A 20220-nucleotide genomic window follows, 5' to 3' on the forward strand; every position below is an offset into this window, starting at 1 on the left:
ACATAAACAGTATAACAAATAAATTTAAGTAGTAGTATTACCTGACTCCATAGTCTCCATGAGTGTAGCTTTTTCACTACTTTACCACTGCCTAGAACAGTGCATGGCACCATAGTAGGTGCCCAGTAAATGTTTATTGAATGGATGAACCCATCTCATGTTTCTGCCTGCAGCAGAAAAGCACTAAATTCTGCACTGATTCTGCATACGCACAGAGTTGCACATGATGAGAAATATGCAGCAGTGATACCACCAGCTTTAGAGATTTATAAACCCATTAATCAACATCTCATTCAGGCAACACCTACTTCTTGCTGCCTCTGGGTCATCTCTACCCATGTCCTCCTGAGATCTCGAGCTCAGCATTTTCTTCCTGCTTTCCTGGCCCCGTATCTTCCTGGTTTGAAACCTCCAAGTCATCTTTGATTTCTCCTGCCACTGGATATGTGATATTTGACAAGTTCTTTAAATTTAACAGTCTCTGAAGGTAAGGGCAAGGCTATTGGTCTGAGACCCACCTAAAACAGGGACCAAGAAGCTAATCCCACCTAAAATAATAATAGAACTGTTATCCCCAAGGGAGAAGAGTTCATGTGTATATAAATGGAGATGTCTTGGAGGAGGGATTATAATAAAAATGTTTATTCCCCATTCTACCTCCCTGTCTTCCCCAAACTAGCACTTCCTCATTCCTGTAGTGATGTGACCATTCTCCTGTTTATTTCCCTCTCTTTACCTCTGGTTCTAATCATTAAATGGTCCAGTATTGCATGTAATTTGCTTAAATTAAGTCGTTGACCTTTATCCCTCTGCTTCATTCATTCATTTTATGAATATTTATTGACCTGGAAATATGTAGGAACCAAGAGCACTGCAGAAGGCTAAGAAGTAGGAGAAAGGACACAGCAACCAGGTTACTGCTGGAACAGCCTGTTCGGGACAGTGTTCCCACCGCCCTCACACCACCAGATCACCTTTACCTTTTCCTGATGTCTTTGGATTCAAAGTACCTGGAGAGAAGGCCCAGTGGGCTGGACTTTTGTCACATGCCTGCCTCCTAGCTGAAACTAGAGCCTGATAAGGGAAAGATGTGACCCCCTCACCTTCCTTCTGAATGGTAGCAGGAGACAGGGCACTGCAGTTACCCTTCCATCAAGACAGTGAGAGGAAGTTAATTGACCAATTGGAAATTGTGGTTCAGACAAAAGGTGACAAACATCCACTACAGTGCCAGAGGGAGTGTTGGAGAAGAAGCAAAAGCTCAGCAAAGGAAGAGGGGGGACATCTTAAGCGCAGAAGACAGCACGAGTGTGCAGAGAACCATGAGTAGTTCCGTCTTGCAACACTGGGAGTAGGGATGAGAGTGGAGAGGTGGGAGAGGGCCCTGTGTGCTGCACTGCGGAGCTTGGACTTCAATCAGCAGGTAATGAGAGTCACGGGAAGGTTTAAGCAGAAAGTCTCCAAGAGAGGGTGGTGAGGATGGGGGAGGTATGAGAGAATCCACCACTGGAAAGAACCTTAAAGGTCATCTTATCCAATCTCATCATTTTCTGCAATATGACTACCAAGTGAGGATATATATTTGAACCTTTCCAGTGACAACTTGCCAAGACAAGTTGTTCCCTTGGAAAGAAAGGCCAGTAGAGAGTTCTTTATTGTGTTCAGCTGAAATCTGCCTCCTGAAGCTTCTACTATTTGGCTGCACTTGGAAACTCAATGTTATACAAAAATCCATTTCCTTGGCACTCAAAGACTTTTCCCCTCAGTCTAAATATGCATAATTCAGCAACTGTTCCTTGTGTGACCTGTTTTTTTTTTTTAACATCTTTATTGGAGTATAATTGCTTTACAGTGGTGTGTTAGTTTCTGCTTTATAACAAAGTGAATCATTTATACATATACATACATCCCCATATCTCTTCCCTCTTGCGTCTCCCTCCCTCCCACCCTCCCTATCCCACCCCTCTAGGTGGTCACAAACCACTGAGCTGATCTCCCTGTGCTATGTGGCTGCTTCCCACTAGCTATCTATCTGTTTTACATTTGGTAGTGTATATATGTCCATGCCACTCTCTCACTTTGTGCCAGCTTACCCTTCCCCCTCCCCATATCCTCAAGTCCATTCTCTAGTAGGTCTGCATCTTTATTCCCATCTTGCCCCTAGGTTCTTCATGACCATTTTTTTGTTTGTTTTTTAGATTCCATATATATGGAATCTAAATGAGTGTTAGCATATGGTGTTTGTTTTTCTCTTTCTGACTTACTTCACTCTGTATGACAGACTCTAGGTCCGTTTACCTCACTACAGATAACTCAATTTTGTTCCTTTTTATGGCTGAGTAATATTCCATTGTATATATGTGCCACATCTTCTTTAACCACTCATCTGTTGATGGACACTTAGGTTGCTTCCATGTCCTGGCTATTGTAAATAGAGCTGCAATGAACATTGTGGTACATGACTCTTTTTGAATTATGGTTTTCTCAGGGTATATGCCCAGTAGTGGGATTGCTGGGTCATATGGTAGTTTTATTTTTAGTTTTTTAAGGAAACTCCATACTGTTCTCCATAGTGGCTGTATCAATTTACATTCCCACCAACAGTGCAAGAGGGTTCCATTTTCTCTACACCCTCTCCAGCATTTATTGTTTCTAGACTTTTGGTGATGGCCATTCTGACCGGTGTGTGACCTGTTTTTTAGATCCCACTCACCTTCCTGATCACCCCATGGACAATTTTCAAAGAGCTGGGTCCAAAATTAATATAATACCAGAAGAGGTGGGGTGGAAACCAACCTGAGGCTAAATCAGGAAAGCTGAATTGGGGGAGGGGTGGAAGAGATTTATTCTCAGGTGAGCAGGGAGCAAGGGCAGAAAAAAATAAAACAGTAACTGGATCAGAGTTTTTTCCAATTGTTTGCCATTCCCACATATGCATGCTTCCCCTGGTGGATAGGGATCCGTGTCCCGTGAAACAAACTCAGAACCTCTGCCCTGGAAGGAACCCAAATTCAATGCAAGCATCTCTCTTTACAGTGAGGAAAGCCTGAGGGTCAGGTTGGAGATCCACTTTGAGTCCACAGAGTGGATTTCTGCAGAACCCAACTCATCTTCCCAATCTGCTGCTTTCTCCCCCACGACCTGGTTAAAATTCATTCAGTGAATCTTAGTCTTCAGCCATAAGGAGTCCTCCCTCCTTGTAATCAGGAGTAAACTAAGGTCCAGAGAAGAGAAGTGAGCCCCTGAGTCACAAAGCAGTTCAGGGGCAAACCTGGGACTAATACTCAGGTCTCCTGACTGGTAGTCCCTTTCTCCTTCTGTACAAATATTTAGTAACCTACCAGGAGCAGGACAGTGAATAAAAAGTTGATAAGATGTAACCCACATCTTTAAGAAGACAAAAACAATTAGGATGCAATAAAAGTGCAGTTGTAGAGGTAAGTATAGAATGGTGCAGGAATAGAGGGGCATCGTTGCTGGATCCAGGAAGGGCTCTAAAGGATGGCTGGGGGCTTCCCTGGTGGCGCAGTGGTTGAGAGTCCGCCTGCCGATGCAGGGGACGCGGGTTCGTGCCCTGGTCCGGGAAGATCCCACATGCCGCGGAGCGGCTGGGCCCGTGAGCCATGGCCGCTGAGCCTGCACGTCCGGAGCCTGTGCTCCGCAAAGGGAGAGGCCACAACAGTGAGAGGCCCGCGTACCGCAAAAAAAAGAAAGAAAGAAAAAATCGTTGGGACTAGAGTGGAGCCCTGAAGGAAGAGCAGGAGCTTGTCAGGTAGAGAAAAGAGAAAAGACCTTGCAGACACAGCAGACAGCAAAAAGAACGCAGGAAGAAGCATCCTGCGGAGGCTAGATAATAGGTTTCTGATCTCGGCCAACGGCATTTCCGATTTTACACTCTTTTTCTGGATGAAATTCCCGAAGTTCCAACTATCACTCTGAAGCTGACGACTCCAGGTCTATGTTTTTTTTTTTTTTTTTTTTTTTTTGCTGTACGCGGGCCTCTCACTGCTGTGGCCTCTCCCGTTGCGGAGCACAGGCTCCGGACACACAGGCTCCGCGGCCATGGCTCGCGGGCCCAGCCGCTCCGCGGCATGTGGGATCTTCCGGGATCGGGGCACGAACCCGTGTCCCCTGCATCGGCAGGCGGACTCTCAACCACTGCGCCACCAGGGAAGCCCCAGGTCTATGTTTTTAGGCCAGACCTTCCTTCCAAGCTTCAGAGCCACACAACAGTTTTCAAGTCATCTCTACCTGGATGTCCCACAGCACTTCAAACTTAAGTTGTCCAGGCCTAAGCTTTTTTTCTCACACCTGACTACCCCCTCCCCAACCTGGTGCCAGCAAGCTTGCTCCTTCTCCTCTATGGACTGTCTCAATGCGTCATCGTTCATTATTTCTTCTCCCTCCCCACCCCTCCCCCACACTGAAATAAGGACCTGGAGCTGCCAATCTTACTTCTTAATGCATTAAAACCCCTTACTGTAACAGGATGGAGGTGAGGATTTTTTTTTTCAATTAAAACTGAATAAAATATGGAGTCATATGATTACTAGGGTAATGGAGCCAGCCTGAATTTCTGGAAGTTTGGTTGCACCATCCAGATCTATCTAGCCTTTCTAAGCCAGCCTAAGACATGGCTTAGAAACAATTCCTGGTTCTAAGGCTGTTTGGGACTGGAATGGCAGCAAGGATTCTGGAACTTGCCTGGTTAGTTGACATGCATTCAGTCAGCTTATGTGGGGAGATTGGCTCAGTAGAAAACTGGGAACCCTGGGACCCCATTCTCTACTTTCCAGTTTCCAGAGTTGGGGTTGTCTTGTCGTTTACCCACTGAGCCTCGCCTTCACTTCCAATAACTCTAGCCCAGCCAGGATTTGAGATCCAGCTGTAGTTGTCAACTGAATTCAGTTATTGTGGAGTTTTGTTGTACAGTATCTGTAAAACTCCCCCTTTTTCTTCTTTACCTTGTAGTAGTTAAGAACCAGGTTCTAATTTCAGAGCGCCCAGTTTCAAAAACCCCCTTTCTATCTGTTACTAGCTATGAGACCTTGAGCAATATGAAAGCCAGCCTCCAAGAGGGCCCCCAATAATCCCTGCCTGGCAGAAGTAATGCCATCCTACTTCCAAGATTAGGTTATAAAAGACTCTTTATCTTACATCTTGGTACTCTTTCTTGGATCATTTACTCTGGGTGAAGCCAGCTGCCATGTCATGAGCAGCCCTATGGAGAAGCACATGTGTGAGCTTGGAAGCCCTGACCATTCCTGTGGAATAGGAGTATGGGCGCTGCTTAACTGGTGGTTCTGGCTCCGTGTCTCAATGAGATTGCAATCAAGATGTCAGCTGCGGTTGCAGTCATGCGAGGTTTAGGATCAGCTGGAGCTGGAGGATCAGCTTCCCAGGTAGCTCATTCACATGGCAGGAAGCCTCAGCTCCTCACCACATGGGCCTCTCCATAGGGTTGCTTGAGGGTCCTCACAGCAAAGCAGCTGGCTTCCTCCAGAGTGAGTGATCCAAAGAGAGAGCAAGGCACGAACCACAGTGTCTTTTATGACTTAGCCTTGGAAGTCGCACGCTGTCATTTCTGCAAAATTCTGTGGTCATACAGATCAATCCTGATACAGTTTGTGAGGGACTACGCAGGAGGTGGGGATCATGAGGGCCATCTTGGAGACTGGCTATCATAGACAGAAAGATGAAGTGACCAATTTTGAACATGCTATGTTTGAGACACCTGAGAGACATCCAAGTGTAGATGACAAATAGGCAATTGGAAATATGAGTCTGGAACTCAGAAGAGAGGTCTAAGCTAGAGATCTAAATTTAGAAATTATCAACATATTTAAAGCCACGGACATGAATATGATCACCTAATGATAGTATGGAGAGGAGAGTCTTTGCCTTTTGGAACTTCCACATTTACTCTTTTTATATTAAATTTAGAGTTACAATTTAATTTTGCATGATAAAGACTTTAAAATAAATAAAATTAGAAAGATAACAGCAAACACCCATGTACCCACCACCTAGAACAATAAATGTCAATACTCTTTCTCATTTGTCTCATATATTTTCCTTTGCTATAAAACCCCTACCCAATCCAATTCCCTGCCTTGACTCCTATATTGGTTAGATGTCTTCAATTGGTTAGTTTTTGCTAAATAATAAACTACCCCCCAAAGGATTTGGTGGTTTAAAACCAGTATCTATATAGCTCACAATTCTGCAAATCAAGAATTTGTGCTGAGCTCAGCTGAGTTGTTCTTTTGGTCTTGGCTAGGTTCATTTCATGGGTTGAAGTCAGCTGCCAAGTTGTCTGGGAGCTGGATGGCCTCTGGGGGGATGGCTCTTCTCTGCTCCATGTGGTCTCTTGTCTTCCAGCAGGCTAGGTAAGGTCTGTTCACATGGGCGGCAGGACAGGATTTCAAGAAAAAGAACTGAAACATGCTTTTGAGGCATCTTGAGCCTTAAGCATGCCTCTGCTTCATTCCATTGGCCAAAAATGTCACAAGGCCACTTCAGATTTAAGGGATGGAGAAATAGTCTCCATCTTTCTTTTCTTTTTTTTTTTTTTTAGTCTCCATCTTTCGATGAGAGGAACTGCAGTGTCACAACTCAAAGAGTATGGATTCAGGGAGGACTGAAGGATTGTGACCATTTTTATAATCTACCACAGTATATATACTCTCTAATTATTCACATTCCTCCCACAGGCAAAATATGCTTACCTCCATTCCAGAACCCCCAGAAGTCTCTTGCAATTATGTCATCAGGCTCAAAGTCTAGGATCTTATCATCTGTATCAGGTTTGTAAATGACTTGATGAATGTTGTTCTTTCTGACCTTGATATCTGTGAATTTAAAAGATAAGTTATTTGCCTCCCATACACGTAGTATGCAATGAGGCAGACAGGGTAACATCAATAGACATTTCCATTCAAGAAGAAGAAGCATGAAAGGTACATAGACATCCTTAAACAGAGCAATCTTTTTTTTTTTTTTTTTTTTTTTTCTTTTTGCGGTATGCGGGCCTCTCACTGTTGTGGCCTCTCCCGTTGCGGAGCACAGGCTCCGGATGCGCAGGCCCAGCGGCCATGGCTCACGGGCCCAGCCGCCCCGCGGCATATGGGATCCTCCCAGACCGGGGCACGAACCCGTATCCCCTGCATCGGCAGGCGGACTCTCAACCACTGCGCCACCAGGGAGGCCCTAAACAGAGCAATCTTGGACTCCACGTAGATGAAGGTTGTCAGGTCCCCTATCCTGGGAGAGGGAATATTCCTTGCTCAGGCCTAAATTCTACTCCCTGGGAGTTGTTCCCTAGTCTATTGATCTCTGCTTCTTTGCTCTGCTCTCTGAACTATCCTTTGTCCATCACCTTCCTTGGCTACTTCTGACAAAGTGGCTCATATTGGTAGCTGAGTGGCAATTTGAATTATTTCAGTCCCTTTTAGTCCTGGCTGGTGGCACTTTCACATGTGCAACTCATTTAAAAATTTTGTGGGTTTTCTATGTATCTGATTATAGTCTACTCCATACTCCAAATGATACATACACAATTGTTTTTGAGACATCTCTCTCAATTTTATCAGTGCTATTTTGGAATTAGATCTCTGTGGATATTGCTCTTAAGATTCCAAGAAGTCTTTTTGTCTAGGAGTCTACTAGACATCACTTTAATTCTCTCAAAGGTCTTTATAAAGTGTGTTACAGCCACACCTTTGATGTGATTCACATCTCCAGGCTATAGTTCCTTGTAAAAATTTTTTGCTGGCTAGAGAGCCTCAAGATGAAGAAAGTTTTATTTTTTAACATAGTAAGTCCTGCCCCTCTCTATTCTCTCTAACTTCATGTTTCAAGCAGGCCAGTCCTTTCTTTAGCTCATACCTCTCTACCTGTTATAAAGTTATCATACCCAGCTGGGAGAACCCAACTGACACTTTCAACATTCTGCTTAGAAATCTCCTTAGTCAAACCAAAAATTTTTGAATATTTTTCCTCCACCTTCCAAGTTACCATAGGCAACAGTTTTGCCAATTGTTTTGCCACTGTAAGACACAGATTACCATTTTTCCAGCCTCCGGTCACAATTCCCTCACCATTTTCTGAGACTTCACGGTTTGCTTGACATTTTTCCAATCTTCATCTATCCCTGATCCCAAAGCCAATGCCGTGAATTTGGGGTTTTTTGTTAAAGGTAGCATTTCAGACACCAATTTCTGTAACAACTTTTACTGCAAAACAAACTACACACAACTTAGTGGCTTAAAACAGCAAGTATTTATATATATCACAGTTCTGCAGTTTGGCAATTTGGACTGAGGTCAGCAGGCTGGTTCTTCTGGTCTTAGCTGGGTTCACGTATAGGTGGAGGTCAGCTGCCAAGTCGCCTGGGTGCTGGCTAGTTCAGGACGGCCTCGGCGGGGTTGGCCGAGCTCTGCCTCACGTAGCTCCCATGTTCCTGCAGGCGAGCCCAGGCTTGCTCACATGGGTGCCCGTGCAGGGTTCCCAAAGAGAGGGCCAAAGCATGCAAGTGTCCTTGTGCTCAAAACTGGCACACTGTCCCTTTTGTTGCATTTTATTGGCTAAAGAATGAAATAAGGCCTTCCCAGATTCAAGGGGAGGGGAAATTGACTCCACTTTTGTGTGTGTGTGTGTGTGTGTGTGTGGCTGTTTTGGGTCTTTGCTACTGCATGCGGGCTTTCTCTAGTTGCGGGGAGCAGGGCCTACTCTTCGTTGTGGTGCGGGGGCTTCTCATTGTGGTTGCTTCTCTTGTTGCGGAGCACGGGCTCTGGCATGTGGGCTTCAGTAGTTGTGGCACGTGGGATCAGTAGTTGTGGCTCACAGGCTCTAGAGCACAAACTCAGTAGTTGTGGCCCACGGGCTTAGTTGCTCCGTGGCATGTGGGATCTTCTGGGACCAGGCTATATACATTGTTGCTAAGTAAACGGTGTTTGACAAGAATTGTGGATTTGAGTTAGCTTCTAAGTTCCACCAGGGGGCGCGATAGGAATGCCTCAGGTTTCTATAAAAAAGCAAGTAGAGTCTTTCCAAGGAAATATGATTTTCAAAGGTGGTGGTTGCTGTTTTGTGTTTTAATAAACTACCTATTCTGTCCATTTGAAAGAGCTGTAACTGAGCCATCTGTGAGTTTGAGGACTGAAGTAACACCTGTTGGTGTCCATTTTATACCTGTAGCGGTTCCTCAACTTGGAATCACAAGAGCTTTCAAAAACATGATTTAATTTATCTCCCACACGAACTGTTGGAAGCCAGGATAGGGGTTGTTATTATTAATTCCATCTTAAAAGATGATAACTCTAAGGGTCAAGAGGTGAAGTAATTTTCCCAAGGAATCACAGCTGGTAAATACCTAAGAATCTGTCTTCCAAATTCAAATGTATTCATTCACTAGAAATAGTATATATTGAGTTCACAGCTCTGTAAAAGATGATAGAGATACAAAGGCATGCCCTCCAAATTTAATGTCTTAGAAGAAAAGACTGTCAAGCTGGAGGGAACTTTGGAAATCACCAAATTAAATTAAATGTGCATAAGCATCTCCTCAAGAGCCTGTTAAAAATGCAGATTCCTGGACTTTGCCTCCTTGTCCCCTACATTTTGATTCAGTGAGTCTGGTAGGGCTATGGACACTGAATTTTTCATAAGCACATCCACTCTTCCCCCTATGATTCTGATGCAGGTGTACTGTGGACCACAGTTTTAGAAACATCAATCCATTTGTTTAATCCTTTCATAATACAGAGGAGAATAAAACTGAGAAGTGAGAAGTCAGTATCCCAGAAACTCTTCTTGGGTATCGGAAGGAGGCTGAGCCAGGAGCTGGTGATGAGCAACACCAAGTAATGATGCAGTGGAAAGAGTACTCAGCCGAGAGCTGGTTTCAATTTCAGGCTTTACCGTCTTGCTGTTGAATCACTAACTTCAATGGTTTTCCCAACCATAAAATGCAAAAAAACAATACATACCTTATAGGCTTATTGTGAGAATAAAGGAGATAAATATTAGAAAAGACTTGGCAGAGGACTGGCACATAGAGGACCCTCAATAAAGAGATTGATGAGTGGGATTATTTTGAATGCTCCTTTTGCTCTATTTATTCTCTTTAAATGAGTACCTACTATTGCCTGGAACTCTGCTAAGCTCAGTCCGGCCTATATGAAACTTATGATCTCGTAGAGCAGATTGACATGAATTATAGAAATAAGGAATTATAATTGTAATAAATCCTACCAAGGGAAAATATAGGGGGTGTTTTGAATATTATGGGGATTTGAACCTAATCTGCAGACAAACAAAAGATCCTTGAGGAAATGACTCAAAGGGTGAGTAGGGGTGAGTCAGAAATTACTCATGAATCAGGAAAGAGCTTGGCAGGAGCATGAAGTGAAAAGGCCAAAGGCCAGTGTGGCTGGTGTGGAGTGAGCAGGGAAGAGGGGCATGACATGAAGCTGATGCTGTTGATCATTTATGGAAATGCCTTTCTCTCCTCTGCCTTGATATTTATTTGAAAATCGTGATCTTTTCCTTGACCCTTTTATTTCTACTTCAATTTTCTATTTTTGCATTAAAAAACCTAATAGTAACATTTCCTCAAAGCTAACATGCATTTTTTAGTTTTTAACGTTCAGAAATAGAAATTGTCTAATAACACAGGTCAAAAAATAAACAAACAAAAAAACCTTGCTGAGTACCAAACAGGAACATAAGTTGAGCCTCACAAACTTAGCTTTCTTGGAAAATATCTATTCTATTGTCACACAATTATTTGTACTTGTAGCATAATTTAGTTAAAATTTAGTTTGGTTTTGGCTGAACTTGGAACTCTGTTGTTACTTAGAGTGACTTCAAAAATTCCTCTCTGATGCAGAATTAAAACAAAATATAAAAGCGTAGGAAATTCTGGTTGTGGGATGATGTCTTGCCCCCTGAATGCATCTATAAAACCTGGACAGAATCCATGGAACAGGCATTTGAGGACTCTACAAAGTAAATGATAGCAGTTAGATTGAGGGGAAAGACCAGAATTTGAAGGACCACTGAACTGGCAGTGAGTTTCCTCTTTTTGATCCTCAGCAACCTTAAACCTGTAAGTGGGCCCCGGGTTGAGTACTGAGAAAGCTGCAGGGGAAGCCCTCTAACTCTGGCTCAAGAAGAGGGAAAGAGGACTCTCACATTGAGGTTTGGGGGTGGGGGGGTAACATCCAACCTTTCTTGTCTGTTGTTCTCTGTCCTCCTGCACCCCTCCCTCCAGGCAATCCCACAGTGGTGGCCACAATGGCAGTGGTGGCAGTGAGTGTCTATGGCCACCTAAAACTTCAATTTATCTTATGTATTACATCTACGTACACTGAAACCATATCAAATAATGTTGTAATTTTTGCTTTCAACAATCCCAGTAGTAGGGAAAACCCCCATTGATTTTTTTTTCTACCTCTATCCTCCTGCCACTTGGCCCTAGATACATGCAATCATGAAAAGGACACAGCAGAGAAGAGTAACTGAACCCCCAGGTTTTTGGCCAAAGGACTGAAAAGTGGGGGGTTCAGAAGACTGGAAAGTATCAGAGAAATCACAGAGAGTGAGGAGTTCAGGAAAGCAACCCCATAATTTGTGACCTCACCCCTGAACTGTGCAGGCATGGATCTGATGCTAAGTAGCATACCATACACCTGAGTACTGAGGTATACAATAGACCACTGTCCAGATCTAAGACTGGCCATTGGGTGGCATACAACTGGGACAGATCTGAATAGCATTGCAAAAGCTTTGAAAACTGAACTGACATTGGAACCACAACCACAAAGGCAGGTCAGTACTTCTGACTCAAACTGGATGAGCTATATGCTAAAACGAAAAATATTACTATTATCCATAAGATTTAAACAAGATCTAGACATTTAAAGCATAACATTCAAAATATCCAGTATTTAATCCTATGATACTCAGCATACAAAGAATCAGGAAAATATCAATTAGTATGAGAAAAGACAATCAACAAATGTCAAGGAAAAGATGACACAAATGTTGAAATTGTTGAAGATTGTTATAAAATGCTCCAAGAAGTAAGGGTGAATACTCTTGAAGTGAATGGAAAGGTAGAAAGTATCAAGAAAGAAGAGATATAAAGAGGAATCTAATGAACGTATAATAACCAAACTAAAAAAACTCACTGATGAACTCAATAGCAGAATAGACATGACAGAGGAAAGAGTCAGTGAACTTGAAGATAAATTCATTAAAATTATCTAATCTGAACAACAGAGAGAAAAAAAGATTTAAAAAAAATTGCCCACAGCCAACATCATTCTCAGTGGTGAACAACTGAAACCATTTTCTCTAAGGTCAGGAATGAGACAAGGTTGTCCACTCTCACCACTGTTATTCAACATAGTTTTGGAAGTTGTAGCCACAGCAATCAGAGAAGAAAAAGAAATAAAAGGAATCCAGATCGGAAAAGAAGAAGTAAAGTTGTCACTGTTTGCAGATGACATGAAACTATACATAGGGAATCCTAAAGATGCTACCAGAAAACTACTAGAGCTAATCAACAAATCTGGTAAAGTAGCAGGATACAAAACTAATGCACAGAAATCTCTTGCATTGCTATACACTAATGATGAAAAATCTGAAAGAGAAATTAAGGAAACACTCCCGTTTACCATTGCAACAAAAAGAATAAAATACCTAGGAATAAACCTACCTAAGGAGACAAAAGACCTCTATGCAGAAAACTCTAAGACACTGATGAAAGAAATTAAAGATGATACAAACAGATGGAGAGATATACCATGTTCTTGGATTGGAAGAATCAACATTGTGAAAATGACTATACTACCCAAAGAAATCTACAGATTCAATGCACTCCCTATCAAACTACCAATGGCATTTTCCACAGAACTAGAACAAAAAATTTCACAATTTGTATTGTGACACAAAAGACCCTGAATAGACAAAGCAATCTTGAGAAAGAAAAACAGAGCTGGAGGAATCAGGATCCCAGACTATACTACAAAGCTACAGTCATCAAGACAGTATGGTCCTGGCACAAAAACAGAAATATAGATCAATGGAACAGGATAGAAAGCCCAGAGATAAACCCACGCACATATGGTCACCTTATCTTTGATAAAGGAGGCAAGAATATACAATGGAGAAAAGACAACCTCTTCAATAAGTGGTGCTGGGAAAACTGGACAACTACATGTAAAAGAATGAAATTAGAACACTCCCTAACACCATACACAAAAATAAACTCAAAATGGATTAAATCTAAGGCCAGACACTATAAAACTCTTAGAGGAAAACACAGGCAGAACACTCTATGACATAAATCACAGCAAGATCCTTTTTGACCCACCTCCTACAGAAATGTTAATAAAAACAAAAATAAACACATGGGACCTAATGAAACTTAAAACCTTTTGCACAGCAAAGGAAACCATAAACAAGACAAAAAGACAACCCTCAGAATGGGAGAAAATATTTGCAAATGAAGCAACTGACAAATTAATCTCCAAAATATACAAGCAGCTCATGCAGCTCAATATCAAAAAATCAAACAACCCAATCCAAAAATGGGCAGAAGACATAAATAGACATTTCTCCAAAGAAAATATACAGATTGCCAACAAACACATGAAAGGATGCCCAACATCACTAATCATTAGATAAATGCAAATCAAAACTACAATGAGGTATCACCTCACACCAGTCAGAATGGCCATCATCAAAAAAATCTACAAACAATAAAGGCTGGAGAGGGTGTGGAGAAAAGGGAACCCTCTTGCACTGTTGGTGAGATGTAAATTAATACAGCCACTATGAAGAACAGTATGGAGGTTCCTTAAAAAACTAAAACTAGAACTACCATACGACCCAGCAATCCCACTGCTGGGCATATACCCTGAGAAAACCATAATTCAAAAAGAGTCATGTACCACAATGTTCATTGCAGCTCTATTTACAATAGCCAGGACATGGAAGCAACCTAAGTGTCCATCAACAGATGAGTGGTTAAAGAAGATGTGGCACATATATACAATGGAATATTACTCAGCCATAAAAAGAAATGAAATTGAACTATTTGTAGTGAGGTGGATGGACCTAGAGTCTGTCATACAGAGTGAAGTTAAGTCAGAAAGAGAAAAACAAATATTGTATGCTAACACATATATATATGGAATCTCAAAAAAAATGGTTCTGAAGAACCTAGGGGCAGGACAGGAATAAAGACGTAGACATAGAGAATGGACTTGAGGACACAGGGAAGGGGAAGAGGAAGCTGGGACAAAGTGAGAGAGTGGCATGGACATATATGCACTACCAAATGTAAAATAGATAGCTAGTGGGAAGCAGCTGCATAGCAGAGGGAGATCAGCTCGGTGGTCTGTGACCACCTAGAGGGGTGGGATAGGGAGGATGGGAGTGAGACACAAGAGGGAGGAGATATGGGGAGATATATATATATATATATATATATATATATATATATATATATATATAAATGATTCACTTTGTTATAAAGCAGAAACTAACACACCATTGTAAAGCAATTATACTCCAATAAAGATGTTAAAAAAATTCAAAAATAAAATAAAAATAACAACAACAACAAAAAGGGTGAACAGAGCCTTAATGATCTGTGAGCCAGTACCTAATTTATGTCATCAGAATTCCAGAAGATTTTCAAAAAGAAATATTTGAAGAAATAATATATGAATATTTCCCAGATTTGACAAGACATAAACCAAGAAGTTCAGTGAAGCACAAATAGCAAGGTGAACCCAGCAACATATGAACAAGATTTAACCCAGAATGCAAGGTTGGTTTAACAAACAAAAATCAATCATTATGGGACTTCCCTGGCGGTGCAGTGGTTAAGACTCCACACTCCCAATGCAGGGGGCCTGGGTTCGATTCCTGATCCAGGAACTATATCCCACATGCATGCCGCAACTAAGAGTTCACTTGCCACAACTAAGGAGCCTGCCTGCCACAACTAAGGAGCCCGCCTGACGCAACTAAGACCCAATGCAACCAAATAAGTAAATAAATATTAAAAATCAATCATTATAACACATAATATTAAGACAAAAAAGGATAAAAACCACATGATCATCTCAATAGACGCAGAAAACGTACTTGACAGATAAAAACACTTAAAAAATTAGGAACAGAAGAGATCTTCCTCAGCCTAGTTAAAGCATTGACAAATGCACAGCTAACATCATACTTAATGGTGAAAGACTGAAAATTTTCCACCCAGGATCTGGAATAAGACAATGATATCATCTCTGGTCACTTCAATATTGCACTGGAAGTTCTAGCAAAGTAAATTAGGAAAAAAAAAAGAAAGAAAAAACATCCAGATTCAAATGGAGGAAGTAAACTCTCTCCATTTTCCAATGTTTTAATCTTCTATATATAACATTATAAGGAATAAACAAAAAACACGATTAAACATAATAAGCAATTTCAGTAAGGTTACAGGACACAAGATCAATATACAAAAATCAACTGAATTTCTGTATACTAACAATGAACAATTTTAAAATGAAATTAAGAAAATTCCATTTATTATAGTATCAAAAGTGAAACCATTTATATGAATTGCCCATAATAGGTAAATCCATATAGATGGAAAGTAGATTGGTGGTTGTCACATGGGAGGGGGATGGAGAATGGCAGCTAATGGGCATAGGGTTTTTTTTGGGGGGGTGCAAGAAAATATTAGTGGTGATGGTTGCACAACCTTGTGAATATAGTAAAAATGAATGAATCGTACACTTTAAAAATGTGGATTTTATAGTTTGTAAATTATATCTCATTTTTTAAAAGAAAAAATACTTAAGAAAAGTTTAACAGAGTTATATATAATTACGTAGTTCTGTCTGCTGAAAGGACCTGAGAGCAGAGACACTACAGTTGCAATGAGCATACTTAGCACCCAGACCTTAGTTTCTGAATACAAGCAACCAGGGCTCATGGGGGAAATGCTTGATTCCAGGACAGGAGCAGGGAAAGTACATGGCGATTTGGAATACCTTGGAAGTAACAAATTATGGAAGTGCTCAAGGAATGAAGGGGACATATCAAAAGGACACAGGAGCCAGATTGAAGAGGCTACCATTGACTAACTCTAGGGCAATATGAGATTCAAAATAAGCAAAGTAATGAATTATAATTCATTCAGTAAAATTCATGAGCCCATACTGATGTAAAATAAATGAATAAGTAAATAAATGGGGCATCTCAGGATCCTTAATCACACCTGCAAAATTCCCTTTGCTATGTGAGGCAACATAGTCACAGGCTGTGGGAATTAGGACATGGGCATCTTTGGGGGGCCATTATTCTTCATACTACAACCCTCAACCTTCTATGGGCAGAAAACAGGCTAAGATGACTACTCAGTTGTAAATACAGACCCTTGGCCATTCCAACATGCCCACCATAAGGGGAAGTGTAATGGAGAGGAAGTCAGAGTGGAAAGAGAAAATTGTCATTAAAATAGCTTTATTTTGCAAATTTTACAAATACATATAACAATGTGAACATATTGTTAGGTTCTGCCACCCCTCAATCCTGAGGGTGTTGGAAAGGGTTTGTGCAAGTTAGGGGCCTTGAAGCTTAAGCTTCAAAGGCTTCATGGTAAATCTGCCTCTGGTAGCAATTAAGAATATGGCACCCCCCCCCCAAAAAAAAAAAAAAGAATATGGCACCTGGATCCACACCACCTGGGTTCAAGTTCCTGCTCTACACTTACCAGCTGTGTATGTTGATTGCATTGGTGTTACAGATCGGGTTCTCCAGAAGCAGATGCTGAGATGAAGTTTGAAGTGCAAGATATTTGTTAGGGATCAACATCTGTGAAAGGGACAGGAAGCAGGAAAGGGCAGAGGAAGAGGTCAAAGAGGCTTGACAAAGCGTTGATTAATGTGGCAGGAAGGCTAGAGCTAGTATTGCCTGTCAGAGCTCTCTCATGTTGGGCTAAATGGCTGGACCTTTATTCCTTCACCTTGCTCAGTCACTGGATGGCTATTAATGCCACCTTAAGAACTTCCACTGGGGGACTTCCCTGGTGGTCCAGTGGTAAAGAATCCACCTTCCAATGCAGGGGACATGGGTTCGATCCCTGGCAACTAAGCCTGTGCGCCACAACTACTGAGCTCGTGTGCCTCAACTAGAGAGCCTGTGTGCTGCAAACTACAGAGCCCACGTGCTCTCGACCCCGGGCACCACAACCACAGAGCCCACGTACCCTGGAGCCTGCGTGTGCCACAACTAGAGAGAGAAAAACCCACACGCCACAACTAGAGAGAAGCCCACGTGCCGCAACGAAAGATCTGCATGCCTCAACAAAGATCCCGCGTGCCGCAACTGAGACCCGATGCAGCCGAATAAATAAATTTTTTTTCAATTAAAAAAAACCCTTCCATTGGATTTTCATAACAGGCTAAATTTCTTAGTATGACATGCAAAAACACTTCACAATCTGACAGGCCCAACCACAAGGAACTTTTCATCATCTCTGCAACTCAAACTATTTTCCATCTCCGAACCTTGGCATACATAGTACCTTCTCCAGGAAAGCCCATCCCTCCCTTGCCCGACATCTTCCAGACAATTCCTTTTCATCCTTTTGGACCTGCACACGTTGCCCCCTCTGTGAAGCCCTCTCCACCGTCTATGCATGGGGATGGGCTCCCTCCTCAGAGTTGCCCTTGCTCACTGCACAACCCTCGGTTACCCTGACAGCACTTGTGGTTATTTGTTTACATCTCTGTCTCCCCTTATGAGTCCAGGGTTGGATCTGCTATTTCTCTTTGTCCTCAGCACAGTGGAACAGGTGCTGAATATTTGTTAAATGAACGAATGAGTGAATAACACTGCCTGGGAAAGAGGGGGAAAGAATAAGTAGTAGGATATAATAATATTTTTGTTTGCTTCAGTGATCATGGGTATGTTGTGTAGAGCAGTGACCCAGGACCCCAGAGTTTGTGGTTGTATAGGTCCTAGATTTGTCATGCGCTGACCCTAATGGCCTTCACCCTCTACCTCCTGTCAAAATTCTACTCATCCTTCAAGATGGTTCAGACGTCAAGTTCTGTGTGAAGTGTTTTCTTCCCCTCTGGTCTGTCACAGCTCTTTACCCGCACCGCTGTTACCATACCATGACATTTACTCTCCTGATTTCTCCATCAGAATCCAGTGATGTTTCTGCATTTCCACCCCTTGATCCAGAGGCGTTGGATGGCGTTGTACAGCCATAGACTGGTGAATTCATGCCTCACCACACCCGCTGCCTCAATTTCTCCAAGTGTGAAATAGACACAGTGGAAATGTTTTCCCAGGGCTGTGATTTAGTGGAGGGCGGGCGGACACTGAGGTTGCAGGCAGCCCACACGCAGTCTGGGGACCTAGGGGGCAAGAAGGTGGGAGGTGGAGAGCGAGGGGAGGGGTCAGAGCGAGGAGGAGCCGGGGGCGGGCCGGGGCGGAGCGTCGGGCGCAGGGCCGGACTGGAAGGTCTGAGAGGACGCGCGCCAGCGCCGGCGATGGGCCCCGCTGCGCGGCTGGCAGCGCTGTTGGCGGTGCTGGCGCTCCAGGCAGGGGACGCGGCCGGGGTCGCGGCGCGCGGGGACACGTTCTCGGCGCTGACCAGTGTGGCGCGCGCCCTGGCGCCCGAGCGCCGGCTGCTGGGACTGCTGCGGCGCTACCTGCGCGGGGAGGAGGCGCGGCTGCGGGATCTGACCAGGTGAGGGCAAGGGGGTGGGGTCTGAGTAGGGAAGACCGAGTCAGAGGACGAGGCCAAGACACCGTGCCACGGGGGTGCGGGTGGGTGGCTGGGTAATTCTTAGGTTCATCGACACCCTGCCGGGACCTCACATGCGGTGTCTCACCGTGAGACTGCGATACCATGGCCCAGTGTGACTCCCCAGATACACCGTCATCCTGTGTGGGACCTCAAGACACTGTGTAGGACCTCTGACTCTGTCCCTCACACACACACAGTGGCACCCCAATCCAACATCACACCGCCAAGTTGATACACTGTGGAAAAGTGTGGAGCAGCGACTCCGAGGTGGAGTAGGGCCGCCCAAGGTGCTGAGTCAAGCTGTGTGGGCCCCCAGGCTCTGTGTCACAGAGACACAACAACATTGCAAGAGTGAAATGGAGAGAAGAGTGACACTGTAGCCACACGTGTGTTGACCGTGTGAGCCAGGGAACTGATGTTTAGTATGGGGTGACATTCTGTGACCATGTATGAGATTTACATGTCATTGAGACTGGGCAGGCATGACACTATGGGTATCATAGTCTGCATGTGAAGGATGCCGAATAATTGTCCAGGTCACTGTATGAATAATGCTTTGTGTTCATCAGTTTATTCAACACATATGTTTGAGTGCCTTCGATGAGCCAAGCACTGTTCCAGGCACTAGGGAGAGAATGGTGAACAAGACCAAACCCTGCCCTCTAGGAGCTCGGAGTCTGTAACATCATGATTGTTAATCTGAGACGTCCATCCTTCCCCTTGCTTTCTGCCCTCCCTTCTCTTTACACACGTAACAGCTCTAAATACTATAACTGAGATGTTATATGAATATGAAAGTATTTGACACCAAGAAAACACTGGGCAAAACCATAGTTGATGCTAGGGGATGCTGAGTGTAGTACACACCGGCAGATGCTCGGCCAATGTTGTTCTGCTATACAGTTAACAAACTACTGTAAGACTTGGAACACTGAGGCACTGTCATCATGTATCGACTCTGCAGTGTCAAACAATGAAAGATGAATGGTTGGATATGATACCCTATGTATGAATATGTGCTGTGCACCTTCTCCTGGGACACTGAGAAGCTCACAATATGAGAAACAGAGGTGTAACCACATAGTTATCTGAATATATTAATACTGTATTTATATCTTGTGACCCTCAGCTGAGCTGAGACCACAGAGAGCTATCTCACAGTGTGCCGCTGATAAAACTGTGAGCGAGTGTATGCGGTAGTAACACTGTTTCCAGGCCATATGGGAAGAAGGTGTGAGGGCCACTATGGCTGTGTGGGAGAGCCCACGTAGAAGGGAATCAGTTTGTGTGAGGAAGTGTATGTGAGAGATCTTGTTTGTTACTTAATGGTGACTGAATGATGATGTAATTTGGTACATGGTCTTAAGTATGTAGTTTGCTTA

General features: G+C 43.2%; 2 protein-coding genes across 2 annotated transcripts in view; both read left to right on the forward strand.

Annotated features, from left to right (window-relative positions):
* The window catches only part of PGM2L1 (phosphoglucomutase 2 like 1), an 82475-nt gene extending 75702 nt beyond the window's left edge, over nt 1–6773 (forward strand). Inside the window, exon 15 of the transcript XR_014294550.1 lies at nt 6714–6773. The gene's annotated coding sequence lies outside the window, so the exon portion shown is untranslated. The remainder of the gene's footprint in view (nt 1–6713) is intronic.
* An 11682-nt stretch (nt 6774–18455) lies between these two features.
* P4HA3 (prolyl 4-hydroxylase subunit alpha 3) overlaps nt 18456–20220 on the forward strand; it is a 33758-nt gene continuing 31993 nt past the window's right edge. The window contains exon 1 of the mRNA XM_082626720.1: nt 18456–18778. Coding sequence (XP_082482846.1) covers nt 18579–18778 — 200 coding nt within the window. The 5' untranslated portion in view covers nt 18456–18578. The remainder of the gene's footprint in view (nt 18779–20220) is intronic.

This window comes from Mesoplodon mirus, assembly GCF_964341445.2.
Source record: "Mesoplodon mirus genome assembly, chromosome: 7".
Lineage (NCBI taxonomy): Eukaryota > Metazoa > Chordata > Mammalia > Artiodactyla > Ziphiidae > Mesoplodon > Mesoplodon mirus.